The 24,199-nt window shown below is 39.5% G+C and overlaps 1 protein-coding gene and 1 pseudogene across 1 annotated transcript in view; one reads left to right on the top strand and one right to left on the bottom strand.

The window, feature by feature from the left end:
* The window catches only part of EEA1 (early endosome antigen 1), a 162,187-nt gene that overhangs the window by 93,233 nt on the left and 44,755 nt on the right, over positions 1-24,199 (bottom strand). The window contains exon 3 of the mRNA XM_011993184.1: positions 355-482. Coding sequence (XP_011848574.1) covers positions 355-482 — 128 coding nt within the window. The remainder of the gene's footprint in view (positions 1-354; positions 483-24,199) is intronic.
* LOC105548936 lies at positions 11,070-22,433 on the top strand (annotated as a pseudogene).

The raw sequence follows: 24,199 nt of genomic DNA, 5'->3' as shown, positions 1-24,199 counted from the left end.
TTTTAATTGTTAGCTAAATTCATTATTTTAACAACTTACTATAAAGTCATCTAAGCAAATAGTATCTTATATTACACACAATATGCTAACTATAATTTAATCTTCTTTCGCTAACTCACAATCTTCATTAAAAACATAACCTATGTACCGTATTGTAGTTGCTGGCATAGATAGTTACTGGTCAAGGATTGAATAGTTTTTAACAATAATGGAGGAAGGATATGCTAAATGACGACAGATTTAAATTAAATAATACAAAAAGGTTACTATTTTCATAAGCTAATTAATCATGATTAAACAATGATATCACATGCATATTCCATAACATTATACTTCAAAATTATCATACTGTACCGCTTCAAAGCAAGATTAGACTCTCCTCCATGACCTGAGTCATTACCAGCATCATGAACAGCTTCATAATGTTTGAAAAGTTCATCAGCAGATCCAAGAGATTTCATACACTGGGGACATATGAAACCCTACAGAAAGGGGCAGAAAAAAGTTTCAAAATAGTATTTAATATTGTGAAACAACAATTTGCATATTATTAAACATCATCAAATGTCTTAATCCTACCAATGGTGCCATTAGGTAAATTATATCTTATGGTATCAATCCCAAATTCTAGTATCATACAAAGATACTTCATTGTCTATTCTAGTTGAAGTTTACAAAATACAAAGAAAGCCCTTGCAACCATCTTTTAGGTTAGATAAATTAATAGCTGGAGTATCCAAGTCTAATCTGAAAAGTTAGTTCTAATATAGATTAGTTGAGAAGATCTGCCATCATATCCTTCCATTCTCTAGATATCCTCGTTAGTAAAATAATATCTGTTCCAACCTACTTCACAGTAATGCTAACAAAAAAAAAAAGATGATGAATCACTGAGAGGAAAAAAAGTAATTCATAATCACCACAGAGTTCAGATATCGACAATGATAGACCAGTGTTCTAGTCAGTAAATTTCCTTGCTAATCTACAGCTAACACAGTAAAGGCCTAAGATTAGTGTGTAGCCCCATAAAATATAAAAAACAAATACAACTATATAACTAATCCCAGAATTATTATATGGTTAAAACTATCAACTAGAGTACTATGTTAAAGATGCTGATAAAGATCCATGTTTTACAAATTTTAGATTGCAATTCATTAATGAATCACGAAATCAACTTACTGGGTTGTAACTTCTTTTTTTTTTTTTTTTGAGAATGAGTCTCACTCTGTTGCCCAGGCTGGAGTGCAATGGTGGGATCTTGGCTCACTGCAACCTCTGCCTCCTGAGTTCAAGTGATTCTCCCCGTCTCAGTCTCCCAAGTAGCTGGGATTACAGGCACCTGCCACCACTCCTGGCTAATTTTTTGTGCGTTTTTAGTAGAGACGGGGTTTCACCATGTTGGCCAGACTGGTCTCGAACTCCTGACCTCAGGTGGTCCACCTGCCTCAGCCTCCCAAAGTGTTGGGATTACAGGCATGAGCCACCATGCCCAGCCACAGTTTTTTTTTTTTTTTTTTTTTTGGACGGAGTCTCACTCTGTCACCCAGACTGGAATGCAGTGGTACGATCTTGGTTTACTGCAACTTCCACCTCCCAGGTTCAAGTAATTCTCTTGCCTCAGCCTCCTGAGCAGCCGGGACCACAGGAACATGACACCACGTCCGGCTAATTTTTTGTATTTTTAGTAGTGACAGGGTTTCACTGTGTTAGCCAGGATGGTCTGGATCTCCTGACCTCGTGATCCTCCCGCCTCGGCCTCCCAAAGCACTGGGATTACAAGAGTAAGCCACCACCCGGCCCTGGCCACAACTTTAAAATAATAATTCTCTACAACAAAATATATTAGAGTTCATCATATGTAGTAAGAATAAATAATGTTTTATTAACTTTTGTTTTGAGTGATGACAGAAAAGTGTGTTTCTTAAGTGGTTGCTATCAAAAATATTTGAGAAGCACTAGTACAGATAGCTGTTAGATACAGGATGGAATGTATAACAATAATGATTATTTTTAAATTCCATACTATGTGCTTTCCCTATTCAACTTTGTTTAAATTTTTCAATACTTTGTTAGTATTATTATCTCCATTTTATAGAAGAGGAAATTAAACCTCAGAAAATTACATTACTTTCCTAGAATCATTAACCTAACTAAACCAAAAGATGCACAAGTCTGCTAGACAAATCCCATGTTCCAATATGCTATACTATCTCTTAAACTCATTGACTCACCCTTATAAATGACTACCTTAAAAGAAGCCCTTTTATCTAACTTTTTAGTGACTTTAATCAAAAATATTTATTGGCTATAATTTCAAGTGTTATCAAAGTTCTCTACAAGATACAAATGGCAAAATACAGTCTTGGCCTTCAAAAAACTGAGAAGGCAAAATATATACATATGAAAAAACACCTTAATGCATGAAACTGAATTAATGATTAACAAGATGGCACTGAAGTTTATATTGTAGGGGTACCTGATTGCAGAGTAAATTGGCAAATCAAACAAATCACAGCTTTCTCTCCAACTGTGTGCTGGTACTCTAAAAAATTACTTACTCAACTTCTGTATCCATCGAATTGTTGGTAATATTCAAAATATGACATAATACCACCAGGTGCAGTGGCTCTTGCCTGCAATCCCAACACTTTGGGAGGCCAAGGCAGGCAGATCATTTGAGGTCAGGAGTTCGAGACCAGCCTGGCCAACAGGGCGAAACCCCGTGTCTACTAAAAATACAAAAATTAGCCGGGTTTGGTGGCAAGCACCTGTAATCCCAGCTACTCAGGAGGCTGAAGCACTACAATCACTTGAACCCAGGAGGTGGAGGTTGCGGTGAGCCAAGATCGTGCCACTGCGCTCCAGCCTGGGCAAAAAGAGTGAAACTCTGTCTCAAAAAATTTGTGTGTGTGTGTGTGTGTGTGTGTGTGTATGTGTATTCATATATATATAACATAATGCTTCAGCGTCATCAATCCAATATAAATAGAAAACTCTCAATTTTGAATTACTCTTTAAATTATTTGCATTCCAAAGTTTTTATAGATAATAAAGTAGTTTCCCACACTTTACACACATACACACACATACATGCACATACACACACATGCACACACAAACAAGGGTTTTGAGGAGGACTTACTCCAAAATCTTGACTTTTAAAAAATATTACTGGATATTAATTCTGAAAACACTATCAGCCCATTTTTCACCCTAATACACAAGAATATCCTCATGCAATCTATTGTGCATGAAAATTTCATATGTTAAAGAATATTTGTGGGCCAGGTGCAGTGGCTCACGCCTGTAATTGCAGCACTTTGGGAGGCTGAGGAGGGTGGATCATGAGGTCAGAGGATCGAGACCATCCTGGCTAACACGGTGAAACTCCGTCTCTACTAAAAATACAAAAAAATTAGCCAGGCGTGCTGGCACGCACCTGTAGTCCCAGTTACTCGGGAGGCTGAGGCAGGAGAATCGCTTGAACTTGGGAGGTGGAGGTTGCAGTGAGCCAAGTTCATGCCACTGCACTCCAGCCTGGGTGACAAAGCAAGACTCCTTCTCAAAGAAAAAAACAAGAATATTTGTAGTCACTCATTAAATCAAAGATTAAAAAAAAATAGTAATTAGCAAAAACATGAAAAATTATTACACACACAATTCTGCTACTTAAAGGTAGCAAGAAATAAACTTGTTTTGCTTCCATCAAGTATACCACAATTCTAAAATTCCCCTCCATTACAGATACAAAAATAAAATGGAATGTGTGTGGCAGTGGTGCTCCTGCACTGTAAGAAACAAGTAAATACATTATAACTTTGAAGGTTCTATGGAAAGTAAGTTTTATTTTATGAGAATGTACAGCTTTTACATATAAGAATGGTCATCTTCTCTTGCTTCTGTGAAAAACAAAACACAATTCCCTTTAAAGATCACTGTTTCCCAAGGTCTCTCATTGATCTCCTCCTCTTCTGACTCAACATTCTCCCAGGTATATAACAATGCAATGGTTTTAGCTATCACTGACATGCTGATGACTCCCAAATCCATCTATCTAGGCAAGAACTCACTCCAGAATTCTTATGCATCTTTAACAACATGTATCTCTACCTGCATCCCACAGGCATCTCTAATACAACAAATGCAAGACTCACTTCCCAAACCTCCTTTTCTCACCAACACCCACCTTTCACCCGAACTAGAAACCTAAAAATTTGGCTACTACTCTCTACTCTCCCTCTGATTCATTTCTAATAAAACATTAAGCATAAGCATTTCTCCTTTCCATCTTCTCATCTCCATCCTCATTGTAGCTACTCATGTTCAGACACTCAGTATCTCTTGTCCAGACTACTGCAATAACATTAGAAACAGTGCTCCTATATCTAGTCTTCCTTCTCCCTAATTAATCTTCCACAGAGCTGCCAGAGGAATCTTTATAAAATAGATTCTTCAATATCCTTCACCAACCTTTATCATCAATATGGCATACAAGGTTCTGCATAACCATTCCCCTAACTCCCTCACCATATTTCAATACTAAATACTTGCATTTCCCTGAGCACGCCATCATACTTCAAACTTCTGTGCCTTTGCGTATACTGCTTCTTCCCTCCAGGAGCACCCTCATTAGCTTGTCAAGTTCCTTTACTCACTCTAATACACAGCATATTGGATTTTTTTCATCCATATTTCCATAATGGCCACAGGTGGTACTTTAAACATACTATATTTTTCTACATTGTATATTTATTCACTGAAATATGAAAGAACCTGGCAGTGCAAAATTGGCCCAAAAAACAGAAGATCTTTAATAGCTTACAGATTATAAAATCTTCCAAGGGAGAAAATGAGCTAAGCAATAAGTACTCTGAGCATGTAAAAACTAAAAATAAATAAATAAAAAACCTGTTCCTTGAGTGCTGATGCAAAAAAAATGTATATCCTCATTTAGTATTTATGCACATTATGTGGCAGAATCAAAGCTCACTGTTTTCTGGGGATACTGATATGTAGACAAATATTACCATACAATGCTATATAATACAATTATAGATAGAGAATTATGGGAACGCAGGAGAAGTATCCAACTCCACCTGTGGCAGCAGTTAATACTTTACAAAAATATATATACACATTATATATGTGTCTCATCTCCATCCTTATTGCAGCTGCATTGTGTGTGTGTGTGTGTGTGTGTGTGTGTGTGAGAGAGAGAGAGAGAGAGAGAGAGAGTGTGTCACTGGAATTCGGTACTAAAGAATAAATAGGAGTTTACCTGGCAGAGAAAAAAGCATTCTAAGCAAACGGAGGAGCATAAACAAAGGTGCAGGAAACACTATGAATAGCCATGTTACATTTAGGAAACAGAAGGCTTCTAGGTGTGTTCTGATCACAGAGCCAGAACGAAGGGCAGGGGACGACAGGTGATAAATGCAATAATCTCCTATGAAACTTCTGAAATGAGCAAATAGTAGTATTGAGGATGTGCCTCTGGACATCAGAATACAATGATGACATTAGGCTCCAGAGATATGGTACTCAACATTGTCTTCTGAATGAATGAATGTTCCCAGTCAGGATGTTAGTCTAGCTGCTGTTACTCTCATTTTCTTCGAAACCATCTGTTGGCATTCTTATCTCCTACCCACTGTTGTACAACACTAGTAGATATGCCTTTAGTGCAACAGTACATGTACCTGTATAATGTTTAGCCTGTCATTTCTCTTTTGTGTCTCAACTTCTGCTAAGAACTAGAAAGCAAATGAAACAGTGTTCCTCGGAGAAGCTACATCCTTATTACATGATTTAATCTTCACAACTGTGGCTTTTTGACTACTGTCTCCACTTTCAGGTTTGGGCTCCAGATACCTAAGAGTCCCAGAAAGCTAATGATCACATTGAGGTATGCCATACCTTCCTACAGCTTCCAAAAATTACCAGATTAATACCCCAGAAATAAATGATTCATTCCTAATGAGAAATTTTAGAAATCAGTAATATACATTATATTATAGAAATATTCCACATAAGTGAATTTTCCATGTGATTAAGATTTCCTTGTTTAAATAAAACTTAAATTTGGGGACATGTCTAATAAAAATAAATCTTTCTAAAATACATATAATTTCTCATCTTCTCAAACAGATGACATTAAACCTTTGCCTAATGCCTCCAAGACATAAATATTTATCACTGAAGAGATGTCTTCTACTCTATTAATTCTGGCAAGGTTCTTTAATTCTTATACCCACATTTTATAGTTTGCCTGCTTTGCATTTCAACAGTCATTTCTAAAAATTCTTAGCATGCTAGCTCTGGGAATGCTAACCTGCAATAAATGGGATGGGTAGATTTTTTTTTAAGTTTATTAAAACCCATCATTCATTTAAAATAAAAGTATAATGAGTTTAGAATGAGTGCCTCAGGGATGTGCCATGAACAGACTGCATGACCTTTAGTTCATGGACTTTGAAAACCAATTTGATATATGAGACTCCTCTATTTTTTTCTAAATAATCTCCAAGGGGATCGAGGTTGCTAGATAAATTCCAGAGGACTGTTAGCTAACAATAATACACTAAAGCTAGCCAGCTACATTTATTTCCCTTAGTCATTTCAAATTTGTCACCAACTTCAAAAAACACAATTTACTTAAAATTAAAAACAATATATTCAATATACTTAAGAGTTTAGTTATCTGTAATCCTTTCTCATATCCACTGCAGCTAAGAACTTACCTTAACTAGATACTTAAGGTACTCCTGTTGCACCAAGTATCCTTTTAGTTAAAATAAAAGCCCTGGCCTGTAGTTGTTCAAGCCCATAATCCCAGTACTTTGGGAGGCCAAGGCAGGCAGATCACTTGAGGCCAGGAGTTCTAGACTACCCTGGCCAACATGGTGAAACCCCATCTCTACTGGAGGAAAAAAAAAAAAAATACAAAAAATTAGCCGGGCGTGGTGGTGCACGTTTGTAGTCCCAGCTACTTGGGAGGCTGAAGCAGGAAAATTTCTTGAACCCGGGAGGAGGCTGCAGTGAGCCAAAATTGTACCACTGCACTCCAGCCTGAGTGACAAAGTGAGACTCTGCCTCAAAAAAAAAAAAAAAAAGGAAAGCCCTTACCTTAAGTGCAGAGTAGGTGAGATTATTAATTTTGATTTTGGCTAGCCCATCAAGAAGAAAAGTTGACCCACAAGGTCCAGAAGGATAACATGTGATAAAATGCTAAGCAGACTTTCAAGAATCTTTTATGCCTCCATCTTTGCTTGCACTGTTTCGGCTAGTTTAATTAGTATTATCCTACATGCACCCATTTCTCCACCACTGTTAAAATCTCTCATTTAACTGTCCTCCTACAAAGTTTTTCCTGAGTTCCTCTCATGCTGAATTAGCCACTGCACTTTTTGCAAATAATATCTATCATAGAAACTCCCTGGGGTAGAGATTGTACCTTATTCATCTATTATCTCCCTCACCTGCCAAAATATCTGCCACATAAAAGGTACTCCATTAATGTGTCAAATAACTAAATGTTGGTGAGAGTGCTTTCTTATATACATAATTACCTCACAGAAAAAAAGTAATTTTTGGTCTTTCTGGTGCAAAAGTTTGCATTATTTTATAAGATTTATAAAATACTTTTTAAAAGCTATGTTTCCTTTGTTTTTGGAATACCATAGTGATTTTCAAAGAAAACATATTATCAGGATCATCTGAGAAATTCTTTTCAGCCTGAAAATGGGCAGTGCTTCCCCTAACTTGCTCCCCTCCTCAGTCTTTGTTATGTGCAGCCTCACATACTGAGAAATACTGAGAAATATTTTTGGAGTGATCCACTGTTACTTATGAGAGTATGTCATTCTGTCACCATCCTCAAGTCTGGGGGAATTAAAACGAAAATTGAGACAGTCTGAGATTCAAGTTCTAATGCTGTATATTTTCCCCAGTAGGGACAATAACTGTTCATATGCAAAGTCTTCTTTCCTTTTTTTTGGCAGGGGGTGGGGGGGCAACGGGTGGGGATGGGACAGAGTCTCACTGTTGCCCAGGCTGGAGTGCACTGGCATGATCTCGGCTCATTACAACCCCTGCCTCCCAGGTTCAAGCGATTCTTGTGCCTCAGCCTTCCCTGTAGCTAGACTTGCAGGCACGTGCCACTACCCCAGTTAGTTTTTGTATTTTTAGTAGAGACAGGGTTTCACCATGATGGCCAGGCTGGTCTCGAACTCCTGACCTCAATGGTCAGGCTGGTCTCGAACTCCTGACCTCAAGTGATCTGCCCACCTCAGCCTCCCAAAGTGCTGGAATTACAGGCATGAGCCACAGCACCCAGCCTCAAAGTCCTCTTTCTATGTAAGAGGAAAGTATTTTATACTAAAGCATTTTAGTACATCCATTAATGAAACATTAACAAAATAATAAAAATACAACTTACCAATGTTGGAATAATATTCACTTAATATTTTGATTTCAGGGCAAAATTGATACAAAATATTAACTTAAATTTCTATATTTATTTACAAATTCACAAAAAGACAGCTGCAAACAGTAAGAGAAACCACGCAGACTTCCCAAGAGCCTCTTTTCCTTATTGAAACTTCCTTTAAGCATGCATAATTAAAGCAATCCATATTCCCTTGTAGCATAAAAAGTTAAGCAACACCGAGGCAAGGAAAAATGAGCTATTTTGAGCAACCCAAAACCAAGCTGCTAAAACAAAATATACAGGACCCACAGTAACACTTGAGTCATTAAGAAGTTCCTGTCCTCTTGTTTCATTTTCATAGTGCACTTTCTGGTAATGCTCCGATAAATCAATAGCAGTTATACATCTTTTCATACATAAGGGGCAGATGAAACCCTGTGAAATAACAACTTTTAGAAAAATATACAAAAAAAATTTGTATAAAACAAGACAATGCAAAGAGAAATAACAAGAAAATAATTAGTGTATCTCTTTTAGTACACATAAGGAAAATTTTCGAGTGGTAACTGTACAAAAGGTGAAAATTTATCCAAAGTCGGACTTCTAAAATTAGTTCCCATCCTTATGCTATAAATTTGCATTGGTTCAATTTCTTTTCATTATGGTATCCAGTTGCTTCCGTTAGAATATTATTTTGCTTATGACACTTTTAAAAATTATTTCTGTTTTATGATACTTTGTCCTTACTTATGTAAGACCTATTATTGGCAAGTTAGCTTTTGTTTTATTTTATTTATTTATTTATTTATTTATTTACGAGACAGTTTCACTCTGTTGCCCAGGCTGGAGTGCAGTGGTACAATCTCAGATCACTGCCATCTCAACCTCCTGGGTTCAAGGGATTCTCATGCCTCAGCCTCCTGAGTAGCTGGGATTATAGGCACGTGCCACCATACCTGGCCAGTTTTTGTATTTTTAGTAGAAATGGGGTTTCACCATGTTGGCCAGGCTGGTCTCCAACCTCTCCCCTGACAAGAACTGTCTGCCTTGGCCTCCCAAGGTGCTGGGATTACAGGCGTGAGTCACCGTGCCCAGCCGAGATTAAGAAATTACTGGCAAGAATAACAAATACTTTTCTGTCATATAATGTGCTCGACAAAGAAGTTCTCCTTGAAAGTAATTTAATGAAAGTAATTTTTAGTGTTTACTATATTCCACTAGTTTGAGATCCCATTCTTTCCCACACCCATAATTCCCAGATGATTCTTCCTTATAATTTTCTGAGGCAAATAAAACCATCTTCAAACAATATTTTAAATTCCCTATACCTAACAATACCAATATTTTAAAATATGCGCTGTTATACTGATCTATGTATGGCCTGAGGTTTTGTCAAATAAGAATAATAGGATGCGGGGCTGGGCATGGTGGCTTATGCCTGCATCCCCAGCACTTTGGGAGGCCGAGGCAGGCAGATTACTTGAGGTCAGGAGTTCCAGGCCAACATGGTGAAACCCCATTTCTCCTAAAAACACAAAAATTAGCCAGGCCTGGTGGCGTGCGCCTGTAATCCCAGCTACTAGGGAGGCTCAGGCCAGAGAATCGCTTGAACCCGTGAGGCGGAGGTTGCAGTGAGCCAAGATTGCACCACTGCACTCCAGCCTGGGCAACAGAGTGAGACTCCATCTCAAACAAAAAAAAAGAATAATAGGATGAGAGACTAGAATTGAAAGCATCAGGGAGAAAGGAAATAAAATAAAGACAGCAATGAGGATGAAATGTTATAACATCATGAGTGTCAGTGTCAAAAACAGATGTGGACTTGGGGCTCAACCAATGCCTCATTATATGACCTTAAGGAAATCACTTTGCTTTGCTTAAGTGTCCTTATCTATAAAATGGGACTAATATTAGCACATATTCTTCCAGAGTTATTGTGTATATAAAATACTAAATACAGTGCTTGAGATATTATAAGTACTCAACAAATATGACCTGTCATTAGATGTACGCTTAAAGATGAAAGGGAAGGACTGAGAGACTAGATGACAAGATAGCAATTAAAAACCTAGATTACTCAGCAAGGCCAAGGAAATGAAGTAGTGAGAATATGAAGAAGAAAGTTTGTGAGAGGATAATTATGGTAAAGAATGGGGAGACATGACTTTAATATTTCAGGTGAAATTATTGTGTCTGATGATACAGTAGAAGGTACTGCCATGGAATTGAATAGCTAGAAAAGAGATAATAAAGATCATTGACATTGACAACATTAAGGAACTGGGAGGTTAAAATGTTCCTTGAGTTATCAAAGTCACTTAGGATAGCAAAGAAAGAGAGGAAGACTGAAAACAGATGCCAGATGGGAAGCAAGACAGGGTAGCAATTAAGAGCTAGACTTGGGCTTGAATCCTGGATTCATATCACGCTTAGTAGCTATGTGACCTTCAATTTCCTCATCTGTTAAGTGGAATAACAATAACACCTACTTCATATGAATCTCATGACAATTAAGTAAGATAATACATGCAATGCACTTATCATTGTACCTGGTACAAAGAAAACATTCAGTAAATGTTAGCTATCATTACTTTAATTATTCCTTTTGTTAATAGCCCTTAAAGGAGATTATCCGGGGATGAAAGTAAGGAACATGAGTTCATTTTTTTTTTAACTGATGAAAGGGTTGTCTTCCAGATGACCACAGTCTCAAGTGCTAGAACTACAGAACAATTCTTTTTTAAAAGATGCTTCAGCCGGGTGCAGTGGCTCATGCCTGTAATGCCAGCACTTTGGGAGGCTAAAGCAGGCAGATCGCTTGAGCCTAGGAATTTGAGACCTGCCTTGGCAACATGGCAAATCCCCATCTCTACAAAAAATACAAAAAAAAAAAAAAAAAATTAGCCAGGCATGGTGGTGTGCAACTATAGTCCCAGGTACTTAGGAGGTTGAGGCGGGAGGATCACTTGAGTCCAGGAGGTCCAGGCTGTGGTGAGCCATGTTCACACCACTGCACTCCAGCCCAGGCAATAGAGTGAGACCCTGTCTCAAAAAAGAAAGAGAAAAAAGAAAAAGTAAAATACGCTTCATTTGTTTTGTTTTGTTTGAGACAGAGTCTCCCTCTGTCACCCAGGCTGGAGTACAGTGGCACAATCTCGGCTTACTGCAACCATTGCCTCCCAGATTCAAGGGATTCTCCTTCCTCAGCCTCCTGAGTAGCTGAGATTACAGGCGCTTGCTACCACGCCCAGCTAATTTCTGTCTTTTTAGTAGAGACGGGGTTTCACCATGTTGGCCAAGCTGGTCTCAAACTCCTGACATCAGGTGATCCACCTGCCTCAGTCTCCCAAAGTGCTGGGATCACAGGCGTGAGCCACAATGCCCGGCTGTTTTGTTATTGCCACCATAGCTTTAGGTTGGCTTTCACTTTACTCTTGTTTGTTCACTGTTAAGTTTCTATATACAGTCATTCATTCAAAAAGTATTTACTTGCTGGTATTCTACCTCGCAGTAGGATAACTGTGGTTGACAGTGAAATATTATATATCACAAAATAGCTAAAAGAGAGTCTTTCCAATGCTCTCACCACAAAGAAATGACACACGAATGAGGTGATGCATACACTACACTGATTGGATTATTATACAACATAGATACGCATTGAACATTAAAATGTAACCCACAACTAGGTGTCATTAAAATGTGTCAATTTAAAAAGTAAATAAATTTTTAAGTACTATATGAGGTTTATAAATCACATGGATATGTGATTACTATGTTCTAGCTGTTGTGGTATGGTGCTAAGAATACAATGATAAATAAGACAAGGTCTTCACCCTCAAGAAGCTTACAGACTCTCTGAAAAAGTTACCCAAAAAAAATGACATTTTAGGCAGGGTAAAGTGGCTCATGCCTGTAATCTCAGCACTTTGGGAGGCCGAGGCAGGCGGATCACGAAGTCAAGAGATCAAGACCATCCTGGCCAATAAGCTAATAAAAATACAAAAATTAGCTGGGCGTGGTGGCAGGAGGCTGAGGCAGGAGAATCGCTTGAACCCAGGAGGCAGAGATTGCAGTGAGCTGAGATCGCGTCACTGCACTCCAGACTGGGCGACAGAGTGATACTCTGCCTCAAAAAAGAAAAAATTACATTTTATGCCCCACTAATCAGAAAATCCTATTAGATCCATATTGAAAATGCATCCAGAACCTCAGCACCTCTGCTGTTACCACTCTGCTCCAAGTCACCATCACACTGTACATAGATCATTACAATAGCCTCCTAACACTCTCTTTGCCCCCACCCTCACCCCACTAACACACAGCAGCTAGAGTGTATCCCATAAAAATGCAAATCAAATCTTGTCGTTTCCTTGCTTAAAATTATCCGATAGCTTTCTACCACGGTAATAGTTAAAAACTAAAGTCTGTATAATAGTCTATAAGGCCCTACAAGAGGCGGGACTGATCGCTGACCCATTCTCCCCCTTGCTCACTATGCTAGAGCTACACTAGCCTCCTGGTTGCTTTTTCAATATGACAGGCATATTCCCACCTTAGAGACCTGCTGTTCCACACACCTGGAAAAATACTTGCCCCAGAAATCCACATGACTCATTTCCTCACCTCCTTCAGTTCTTTTTGTGTTATCCCCTCCTCAGAGAAGTCTTCCCTGATAACTAATTAAAATTGCAGCCACCAAGAACACTTTATATGCCCCCTTTCCTGCTTTATTTTTTTCAATAACGCCAACTGTCTAACTTGATATATTTTTTATTTATTTATTTTTGAGACAGGGTCTCACTCTATCATCCCAGCTAGAGTGCAGTGGCACAATCACGGTCAACTTGCAGCCTTGAACTCCTGGGCTGAAGCGATCCTCCCACCTTAGCCTCCAGAGTAGCTGAGAATACAGGTGCATGCCACCACTCCTGGCTAATTTTCTTTTTTATTTTTTGTAGAGACGGCATCTCCCTATGTTGTCCAGGCTGGTCTTAGGCAATCCTTCCACCTCAGACTCCCAAAGTGCTGAGATTATAGATGTGAGCCACCATGCCTGGCCAATACATGTTTAGTATGTTTAGTATGTTTTTATTTTTGCCTATTTCCACCCGGTTGAATGTAAGCTCCACCAGGATAACTATTTTTTAGTTTATCCTAACTAATGGGTAAAAGTAAGCTCTTTCACCCATCCCACCACATGAGGACACAGGGATAAGACACCATCTATGAACCAGGAAATGGGCCCTCATTAGACATCAAATCTGCCAGCACCTTGATCTTGGACTTCTCATCCTCTAGAACTATGAGAAATAACTTTCTACAGTTTATAAGCTACTAAGTCTGTGGTATTTTATATTAGCAGTCTGAACTTACTAAGATAAGCAGGTGACGTACAGAGATTAGCTTATGGAAAAGCCCCAGAGAAAAGAAAAAACTTGGCGCACTGTAAAAACACAGAGAGAATTCAGTATGTCTGGATCAAAAAGTATCAAGAAGACTACGAGAAGAAATGAAGTTATAGAGGTAAAAAGAAAGCAGATCACCAAAAAAAAGAAGATAAACAAACAACAAAAAAACTTCTAGAACATGCTAAAGAATTTAGACTTTATTCTAAGGACAATTGATTGAAAACCATTAACCTGGGTGTGTGTTTGTTTTTTGCTTTGTTTTTGAGACAGTCTTGCTTTATCACCTAGACTGGAGTGCAGTGGCACGAGCTCAGCTCACTGCAACCTCTGCCTCCCAAGCACAAGAAATTCTCATGCCTCAGCCTTCCGAGTAGCTGGGATTACAGGCATGCAGCGTCATGTCCAGCTAAATTTTTTTTTTTTTTTTTTTGTATTTTTAGCAGAGACAGGGTTTCTCCATGTTGGCCACGCTGGTCTCAAACTCCTGGCCTCAACTGATCCGCGAGCCTGGGCATCCAAGTGCTGGGATTACAGGCATGAGCCACCATTCCTGGCCTAACCTGGGTTTTAACCAGGAAAATGGCATCATAAAATCCTAGCGATATTTTAAAAGAATAGATTCAATTGGAAGAGAAAGGAGATAGGAGGTGGGTAACATCAGATAAAAGGAGGACAGGGAAAAAAAAAAAAAAGACAAAAATATAATAATAATAAGCATAGGCCAGGCACCGTGGCTCACACCTGTAATCCCAGCTCTCAGGGAGGCAGAGGCGGGAGGATAGCTTGAGCCCAGGGCCCAGGAGTTCGAGACCTGCCCAGGGCCCAGGAGTTGAGACCCCGTTCTCCACAAAAAGAAAGAAAAAAAAAAGACAAAAAAAAAAAAAAAGGAGGACAGTTACAATAATATGTGACAGTTAAAGATTGATGGTAGTCTATGTTAAGACAGTAACAGAATGGATTAAAATTATTGCTTAAGCAATTTCAATAGAAAAGGTTTTCTGAAGAGGTGATAACTGAACTAAAATTTAAATTTTTTTTTTTTTTTTTTTGAGACAAAGTCGTGCTCTGTCACCCAGGCGGGAGTGCAGTGGTATGATCTTGGCTCACTGCAACCTCCACCTTCTGGGTTCAAGTGATTCTCCTGCTTCAGTTTCCTGAGTAGCTGGGACTACAGGTGTGTGTCACTACACCCGGCTAATTTTTGTATTTTTGTTTGTTTGTTTGTTTTTGAGACGGAGTCTTGCTCTGTCACCCGGGCTGGAGTGCAGTGGCCAGATCTCAGCTCACTGCAAGCTCTGCCTCCCAGGTTTACGTCATTCTCCTGCCTCAGCCTCCCCAGTAGCTGGGACTACAGGTGCCCGCCACCTAGCCCAGCTAGTTTTTTGTATTTTTTAGTAGAGACGGGGTTTCACCGTGTTAGCCAAGATGGTCTCGATCTCTTGACCTCGTGATCCGCCCGTCTCGGCCTCCCAAAGTGCTGGGATTACAGGCTTGAGCCACTGCGCCCGGCCAATTTTTGTATTTTTAGTAGAGATGGGGTTTCACCATGTTGGTCAGGCTGGTCTCGAACTCCTGACCTTGTGATCCGCCCGCCTTGGCCTCCCAAAGTGTTGGGATTACAGGCATGAGCCACCACACTCAGCCTAGGAGATGAGATTTGATACGTAGGTAGAGGCCACATATGTAGGGCCTTACAGACCATGATAAGATATAACGGAATTTACTTTGCATAACAGGAAGCCAATGAATTTTTTTTTCTTTTCTTGCTGGGAAGCATAGCCTCCAGCAGAAGCTGGAAGCAGGCATTTCCTAAAGCCAATGAAGATTTTAATTCAAGGAATGGCCTGATCTGATTCCAGTTCTTCTGGTTGCTCTTTGGAGAAGTGACCTAAAATGATAAGGATAATACACCCTTATGATCATCTAGGTGAAAGACGAGGGTGGCAGCAGAAATAGAAAGAAGAGGATAAGACCAGGCATGGTGGCTCACACTTGTAATCCTAACACTTCAGGAGGCCAAGGTGGGAGGATTGCTTGAGGCCAAGAGCTTGAGACCAGCTTGGGCAACATAGCAAGACCCCTTGCTACAAGAAAATTAAAAATTAAATTTCTACACAGCTTCCTTCGGGGGGAAAAAAAAAAAAAGTGGGGGAAAGGACTGAAGATATATCTGGGGGCTAAAATGAATAGGATTTATCATGTACTGAATATGACTGAGGAAAAGGAAGAAACAAGTTTGCTCTGAAATCCTTAGCTTCAGTATCTGAGATTTTCTACAATTTTCAGCTTTCTAAGATGGCTAAAAGAATAGCAAGTTGAATGTTGGGGCAGGAAAAGGTGGAGGGCAAGAATTTAACTTACACATTAAATTTAGGACACATATTAAATTTAAAATGCATATTAAAGACCTAACCTTCCACCATAAGAATCTAGAAAAAAGATAAGCAAACTAAATCCAAAGTAAGTAGATGGAGGAAATTAAATATAAAAGCAGAAACCAATAAAAGAGAAAAGCAAAAGATAGAAAAATTAACAAAGTCAAAAGTTGGCTATCTTAAAAATTAATAAATGGATAAACTAATAGGAATAATCAGGAAAGAAAAAAAAGATAAAATATTTTCTCTCTTACCAAAATCATGGGCTATCACTACAGATGCTATAGACATTTATGCCAATAAATTCAACACATTAGATGAAATAACAGATTCCTTAAAAACACAATTCACCAAAACTAACTGAAAAAGAAACAGAGAATCTGAGTAATAATCAATACACCTCCCAAAAAGAAAGCTCCAAGCCCAGATGGTTTTATTAGTGAATTCTAGCAAACATTCAAGGTATAATTAGTGCCTACTTCTTTCAGAAAATATAGGAAGGAGTGTTTCCTAATTTACGAGGCCAAGAAAACCCAGATTCCAAAACCTGACAAAAACATTTCAAAAAAGAAAATTAGAGACTGATATCCCTCATGACCAAATGAAAAGGTTCCCCAAAAATATATAAACAAATGAAATCTAGCAGTATACAGGCTGAGCATCTATTATCTGAAATGCTTGAGACACTTTTGGATTCTGGAATTTTTTTTTTTTGGAATATTTATATGATACTTACCAGTTGGACATCCTAAGGCAAAAAATCCAAAATCTGAAATGAACACCATTTCGGCACTCAAGTTTGGAGTTGTGGAGCATTTCAGATTTCGAATTTTCATATTAGGGATGCTCCACCTGTATTAAAATAGTAATAAAAACACAGCAAGAGCAAGTGGAGCTTATCCTAGAAACAAGAGTAGATCAACATTCAAAAATCAATGTAAATCATCAAAACAACGGAAGGAGAAAATCATATTATCATCTCAATAGATGTGGGAAAAGCATTTCGCAATATTCAAAATTCATTCAAATGGAAAGGGGAGGGGAAAAGAAGGGAGAGAGGGAGGGAGGGAAGGGGAAAAGCTCTCAGAAAACTAGAAAGCATCCTTAAGCTGATCAGAAAAAAACTCATGGCTACCATCATTCTTAGTGGTAAAAACCTTAAATGCTATTCCCCTAAGTTCACAAAGTAAAATAATTACTCTCCCCAATTCTATTTAATATTTGACCCAAATTAAGGCCCGATACTGTGTCCTGCCTTGACATCTGGTGAAACTGGGAGGGCCTCAAATGGCCTAACCACAAGTTTGCCTCCCCATTCTGCTCCCACAGATAAAGCTGCCTACTCAAATAGCCCTTCTGATCACAGGGACCAGGCACAGTGCCTGCTTATCCCTACGTAGTGGGTTTCCATGTCCTGGTCCCCCGACAGCCCACACACTTATCCAAACAATCCAATCATATCCTTCTTTAGGAATCAGAAGGTATGCCAGCCTCTTGATACTACCAAGCCTGCCTCCCACAGCCCCTGGTTGTTCATTTTGTTCCCAAATGTAATCTTCATGTAGCCATGCATGGCATGTAGTGTCCTTCTCCCCTAGGCTATAAACATATGTAACTAACACACTGCTGTTGATCTCAACCGTCCTGTGTCATGTGTTCAGCCATTCCCATAACCCTAGGGCAAAATCCCTCCTTCACCACACGGTAAACAGGAGGCAATGAAAACACTGGCAAATGCAAATGACTTGCACCCAGTATAAAGGAGTCTTACAATTCAATAAGATAATCCAATTTTTTTTTTTTTTGAGTTGTGGTCTCTCTCTGTCACCCTAACAGGAGCGCAGCGGCGCAATCTCGGCTCACCGCAACCTTCACCTTGCAGGATCAAGCGATTCTCCTGACTCAACCTTTCAAGTGGCTGGGATTACAGGCACGTGCCACAATGCCTGGCTAATTTTTTTTTTTTTTTTTTTTTTTTGAGATGGAGTCTCACTCTGTCGCCCAGGCTGGAGTGCAGTGGTGCGATCTCGGCTCACTGCAAGCTCCGCCTCCCAGATTCACGCCATTCTCCTGCCTCAGCCTCCTGAGTAGCTGGGACTACCCCACCACCCACCACCACGCCCAGCTAATTTTTTTGTATCTTTAGTAGAGACGGGGTTTCACCATGTTAGCCCGGATGGTCTCGATCTCCTGACCTCCTGATCAGCCCACCTCGGCCTCCCAAAGTGCTGGGATTACAGGCATGAGCTACCACACCCGGCTTAATTTTTAAAATAGGTACATTTCCAGTTCCAGAAAAAATGGCATAGATGCACTTTTCCTTATTCCTTCTGCCAAGTACAGCTAAAATTCATGGATTATATATAAAACAAATGTAAGAAGATGCTGAAAGATACAGAGAGGAAGGCAGACCAGTTAGTGATCTCAGCCAAGGAATGACAGACTGATGAGTTCTTTGCCTCATATATTCTGAAATGAATACTGGAGAAGCCAACAATCTGGAAACACCAGACCATGCTAACAAGAAAAGCCTGCTCTCTCCAGGCACAAGATCAGGGAAGAGTTAGTCCTCCCACTGCTAAATCTAACTGGCTTTTTAGAAAAGGGGCTCGGTATACTAGATCATGCCTGTAATCCCAGCACTTTGGGAAGCCGAGGCAGGTGGATTGTTTGAGCTCAGGAATTCAAGACTAGTCTGGGCAACATGGCAAGACCACATCTCTATGGAAAAAAAAACAAAAATTAGCAGGGCCACGGGGATGTGTGCCTATGGTCCCAGCTACCTACTCTACTCGGGAGGCAGTGGTAGGAAGATCACTTGAGCCTGGAAGATTGAGGCTGCAGTGAGCAGTGATCACACCACTGCACTCAGCCTGGGGAACAGAGTGAGATGGAGAGGAGGAGGGGAGGGAAAGAAGGAGCGGAGGAAAGGAAAGGGAAAGGGAAAGGAAGAAAGAGGGAAAGAAAGGTGGTGAAGTAATGAGATACTACACATAAGGAGGTCAGTTGGAGAGCTAGGAAAACACCAGAAGAGAGGTAACAGAGAAGCACAAGAAAGATTGCATTATTAGACAGCAAGAGTTGACTGGACTACATGCTTCTAAGAAGTAAAGTAAGATGAGGATAAAGAAGTAAAGATGAGAATTAGTAGTGAAACTACTAGTGAGTAGTTTCAATGGAAAAACTGAGGATGGAAGCCAAATTGGAATGGGATAAACAATAAACAAAGACATTTGCTTCTAGCAATATGGTGTACTCAACAGTCTGAACTGTCCTGATGAAAACAATGAAATGATATAAAATATCACTTATTACATTATGTATTATATATATTATATATTATTACAGCTGACCCTGGAACACCGCAAGTTTGAACTGTGTGGGTCCACTTATACATGGATTTTCTCCCACCTCTGCCTCCTCTGAGACAGCAGGACCAACTCCACTTCTTCCTCCTCCTCAACATAAAGACAAGGATGAAGACCTTTATGACCTTCCACTTAAAGAATAGTAAATATATTTTCTCTTTGTTATGACTTTCCTTTTCTTTTTTCTTTTTTGGCTCTATGAAATCTTTCTAGGTCATATGGATTTTTGTTGTTGTTTTTTTGTTTTTTTTTGAGACAAAGTCTCACTCTGTCGCCCAGGCTGGAATGCACTGGAGCGATCTCAGCTCACTGCAACCTCTGCCTCCTGAGTTCAAGTGATTCTCCTGCCTCAGCCTCCCAAGTAGCTGAGATTATAGTCGCACGCCACCATGCCTGGCTAAGTTTTGTATTTTTAGTAGAGACGTGGTTTCATCGTTGGCCAGGCTGGTCTCAAACTCCTGACCTCAGGTGATCTGCCCACCTTGGCCTGCCAAAGTGGGGGATCACAGGCATGAGCCACTGCACCTGGCCTCTTTTTATTTTTTTTTCAATTTTTATTTTAGATTCAGAGGGTATATGTGCAGGTGCATTACCTGGGTATATTGCATGATGCTGAGGTTTGGGGTACAAATGATCCTGTCACCCAGGTACTGAGCATAGTACCCAACAGTCAGATTTTCAACCACTGCCTGCCTCCTTCCCTTCTCATTCTAGTAGTCTCCAGTTTCTATTGTTGCCACCTTTATGTCCATGAGTACCCAATGCTTAGCTCCCATTTATAAGTGAGAACAAGCCGTATTTGGTTTTCTGTTCCTGTGTTAATTTACTTGGGATAATAGCCTCTAGCTGCATCAATATTGCTACAAAGAACATGATTTTGTTATTTTTATGCCTGCATGGTATTTTGTGGTGTATATGTACCATATTTTTTTTTTCCAATCCACCACTGATGGGCACATAGGTTGATTCCATTTATTTGTTATTGTGAATAGTGCTGCAATGAACATCCAAATACATATGTCTTTTTGGTAGAACGGTTTGTATTTGTTGAGATACATACTCAGTAATGGATTACTAGGTTGCATGGTAGTCCTGTTTTAAGTTCTTTAAATCTCGAAACTGCTTTACACAGTGGCTGAACTAATTTACATTCCCACCAACAATGTACAAGCATTTTCTTTTTCTCTGCAGCCTCACCAACATTTGTTTTTTGATATTTTAATAATAGTCATTCTAACTGGTGTGAGATGGTATCTCATTGTGGTTTTGACTTGCATTTCCCTGATGATCAGAGATGCGGACCATTTTGTCACGCTTCTTGGCCACTTGTATATCTTCTTCTGAGAAGTGCCTGTTTGTGTCTTTTGACCATTTTTTAATGGTTTTTTTTTTTTTTTTTTGCTTGTTCAACCATTTAAGTTTCTTACAGATTCTGGATATTAGACCTTTGATATCTGCAAACTTAGCTGCACAGTTTGCAAATGTTTTCTCCCATTCTGCAGGCTATCTCTTTACTCTATTGATAGTTTCTTTCACTGTGCAGAGGCTCTTTAATTAATTCTGCTTGTCAATTTTTTATTTTGTTGCAATTGCTTTTGAGGACTTAGTTATAAATTCTTTCCCAACACTAATGTCCAGAATGATGTTTCCTAGGTTTTCTTCTAAGATTCTTATAGTTTAAGGTCTTACATTTAAATCTTTAATCCACTTTGAGTTACATTTTGTATATGGTGAAAGGTAGGGAGTCCAGTTTCATTCTTCTACATAAGCCACATGATTTTCTTAATAACATTTTCTTTTCTCTATCTTACTTTATTGTAAGAATACAGTGAGACACGTTCATCAGCTTGCTCCTTTCTGCCCGCGGACGCCGCCGAAGAAGCATCATTAAAATCTCTCTTCTCCCTTCCATCACGTCTAAGTCTGAGTCTCCTAAAGAGCCCGAACAGCTGAGGAAGCTCTTCATTGGAGGGTTGAGCTTTGAAACAACCGATGAGAGCCTAAGGAGCCATTTTGAGCAATGGGGAACATTCACAGACTATGTGGTAATGAGAGATCCAAACACCAAGCACTCCAGGGGCTTTGGGTTCATCACATATGCCACTGTGGAGGAGGTAGATGCAGCCATGAACGCAAGGCCACACAAGATGGATGGAAGAGTTGTGGAACCAAAGAGAGCTGTCTCAAGAGAAGATTCTCAAAGACCAGGTGCCCACTTAACTGTGAAAAAGATATTTGTTGGTGGCATTAAAGAAGACACTGAAGAACATCACCTAAGAGATTATTTTGAACAGTATGGAAAAATTGAAGTGACTGAAATCATGACTGACTGAGGCAGTGGCAAGAAAAGGGGCTTTGCCTTTGTAACCTCTGACGACCATGACTCCGTGGATAAGACTGTCATTCAGAAATACCATACTGTGAATGGCCACAGCTGTGAAGTTAGGAAAGCCCTCTCAAAGCAAGAGATGGCTAGTGCTTTATGCAGCCAAAGAGGCTGAAGTGGTTCTAGAAACTTTGGTGGTGGTCGTGGAGGTGGTTTCGGTGGGAATGACAACTCTGGTAATGGAGGAAACTTCAGTGGTAGTGGTCGATATGGTGGCAGTGGGGATGGCTATAATGGGTTTGGTAATGATGGAAGCAATTTTGGAGACGGTGGAAGCTACGACGATTTTGGCAATTACAACAATCAGTCTTCAAATTTTGGACCCATGAAGGGAGGAAACTTTGGAGACAGAAGCCCTAGCCCTTATGGTGGTAGAGGCCAATACTTTGCCAACCAAGAAACCAAGGTGGCTATGGCAGTTCCAGTAGCAGCAGTAGCTATGGCAGAGGCAGAAGATTTTAATTAGGAAACAAAGCTTAGCAGGAGAGGAGAGCCAGAGAAGTGACAGGGATGTTACAGGTTACAACAGATTTGTGAACTCAGCCAAGCACAGTGGTGGCAGGGCCTAGCTGCTACAAAGAAGACCTGTTTTAGACAAATACTCATGGATATGGGCAAAAAACTCAAGGACTGTATTTGTGACTAATTGTTTAACAAGTCATTTTAATTTCTGTTCTGTGCAAAGTGTAAAGCATTCCAACAAAGGGTTTTAATGTAGATTTTTTTTTTTTTTTGCATCCATGCTGTTGCTTGCTAAATGTAATAGTCTGATCATGATGCTGAATAAATGTCTTTTTTATAATGTGCAAAGAAAAAAAAAAGAATACAGTATATAGCATATATAACATGCAAAATATGTGTGAATCAACTGTTTATATTATAGGTAAGGCTTCTGGTCACCAGTAGGCTATTAGTAGTTAAGTTTTTGGGGAGTCAAAAGTTATACATGAATTTCAGCTGCACAGGAGGTTGGCACCCAAATTGTTCAAGGGTCAACTACATATTATAAAATATAAAATATTATATAAATCGCACCAAAGTATTTCTTTAATGTTTATTTCTTTAATGTCCTGGAGACCATGATATTTCCAATTCTGCTTAGAAGCTGTTAAAGGCACAATGTTAAAATCTAGAGCTTGTCCAAGGTAGGAAGCCAAACTCAATGTTAAGGTAAAAAGGAAACAAACCTCAGAGAGACAGAGAGAGAGACCAACCAAGACCTTGTCTGTACCTTAGTATTGGTGGCATATGGAAAAAATAATTTCCCCTGAGAATCCATAACCAACAATAGCCCTCAATTAGATTAGTAGTCAGAATGTATGCTATTATATAATCTGAAGAATTTCAAGCTCAGAGCTTAATTTCAGGCAGTCCCCAGTTAACAGCACCTCTCTAATGTTCCCATCCATTAAGTGGAAGTGAATCATGATAAAGTTTTTCATCCTTGTTGTCTCTGAGTAGGCTGAGAAGGAAGAGAAAGAAGTAGAATTGGTCTTGCTGTCTCAGAGGTGGCAGAGGTGGAAGAAAATTCACATGTAAGTGGACCTGCGCAGTTCAAGCCTGTGTTGTTCAAGTGTTGGCTGTAATAACATATATGTAATACATAATGTTGAGCACTGGCAAAAGCAAATCCTCTCTGGAAGAACATCAACATAGACCACAAAGAGTTTCCACAAGAAAAGTTCCAAGGAACAAAAATTCACAATCGAAAAAAGTTTACAAAATATACAAGAGAACAAGCCACAAGCCATTATGAGTGACATCCAACAGAAAGAACTAGCAACAGAGTCAAACCTATAAAGTTTCAAATACTATAATGCTATAAACATTACCAGACAGAAAATACAGAATAATCGTATTTGAATGTTTTAATAAATAAAAGAGAAGCTTGAAAATTGAAGCAAAGAACAAGGAACTAAGAAAAAGAAAGATCAAATTTGGAAAAAAAAAAAACAGAATTAGAATTAGCTGGACATGGTGGCACATGCCTGTAATCTTAGCTACTCAAGAGGCTGAGGTGGGAGGATTGCTTGAGCCCAGAAGTTCGAGGCTGCAGTGAAAGCTATGATTGCACCACTGCACTCCAGTCTGGGTGACAGAGCAAGATCCTGTGAAAAAAAGAAGAGGTGAGGCGAGGGGAGGGGAGAGGAGAAGGGAAGAGAAAGGAAGGGATGGGAGGGAACTGGAGGGGAAAGGAGGGGAGGAGAGGGGAGGGGAGGAGAGGGGAG

This window comes from Mandrillus leucophaeus, unplaced genomic scaffold (genome assembly GCF_000951045.1).
Source record: "Mandrillus leucophaeus isolate KB7577 unplaced genomic scaffold, Mleu.le_1.0 Scaffold427, whole genome shotgun sequence".
In the NCBI taxonomy this organism is placed as follows: domain Eukaryota; kingdom Metazoa; phylum Chordata; class Mammalia; order Primates; family Cercopithecidae; genus Mandrillus; species Mandrillus leucophaeus.
Note: the sequence above shows the minus strand (reverse complement) of the source record. Positions and strands in the feature narration are given on the sequence as shown.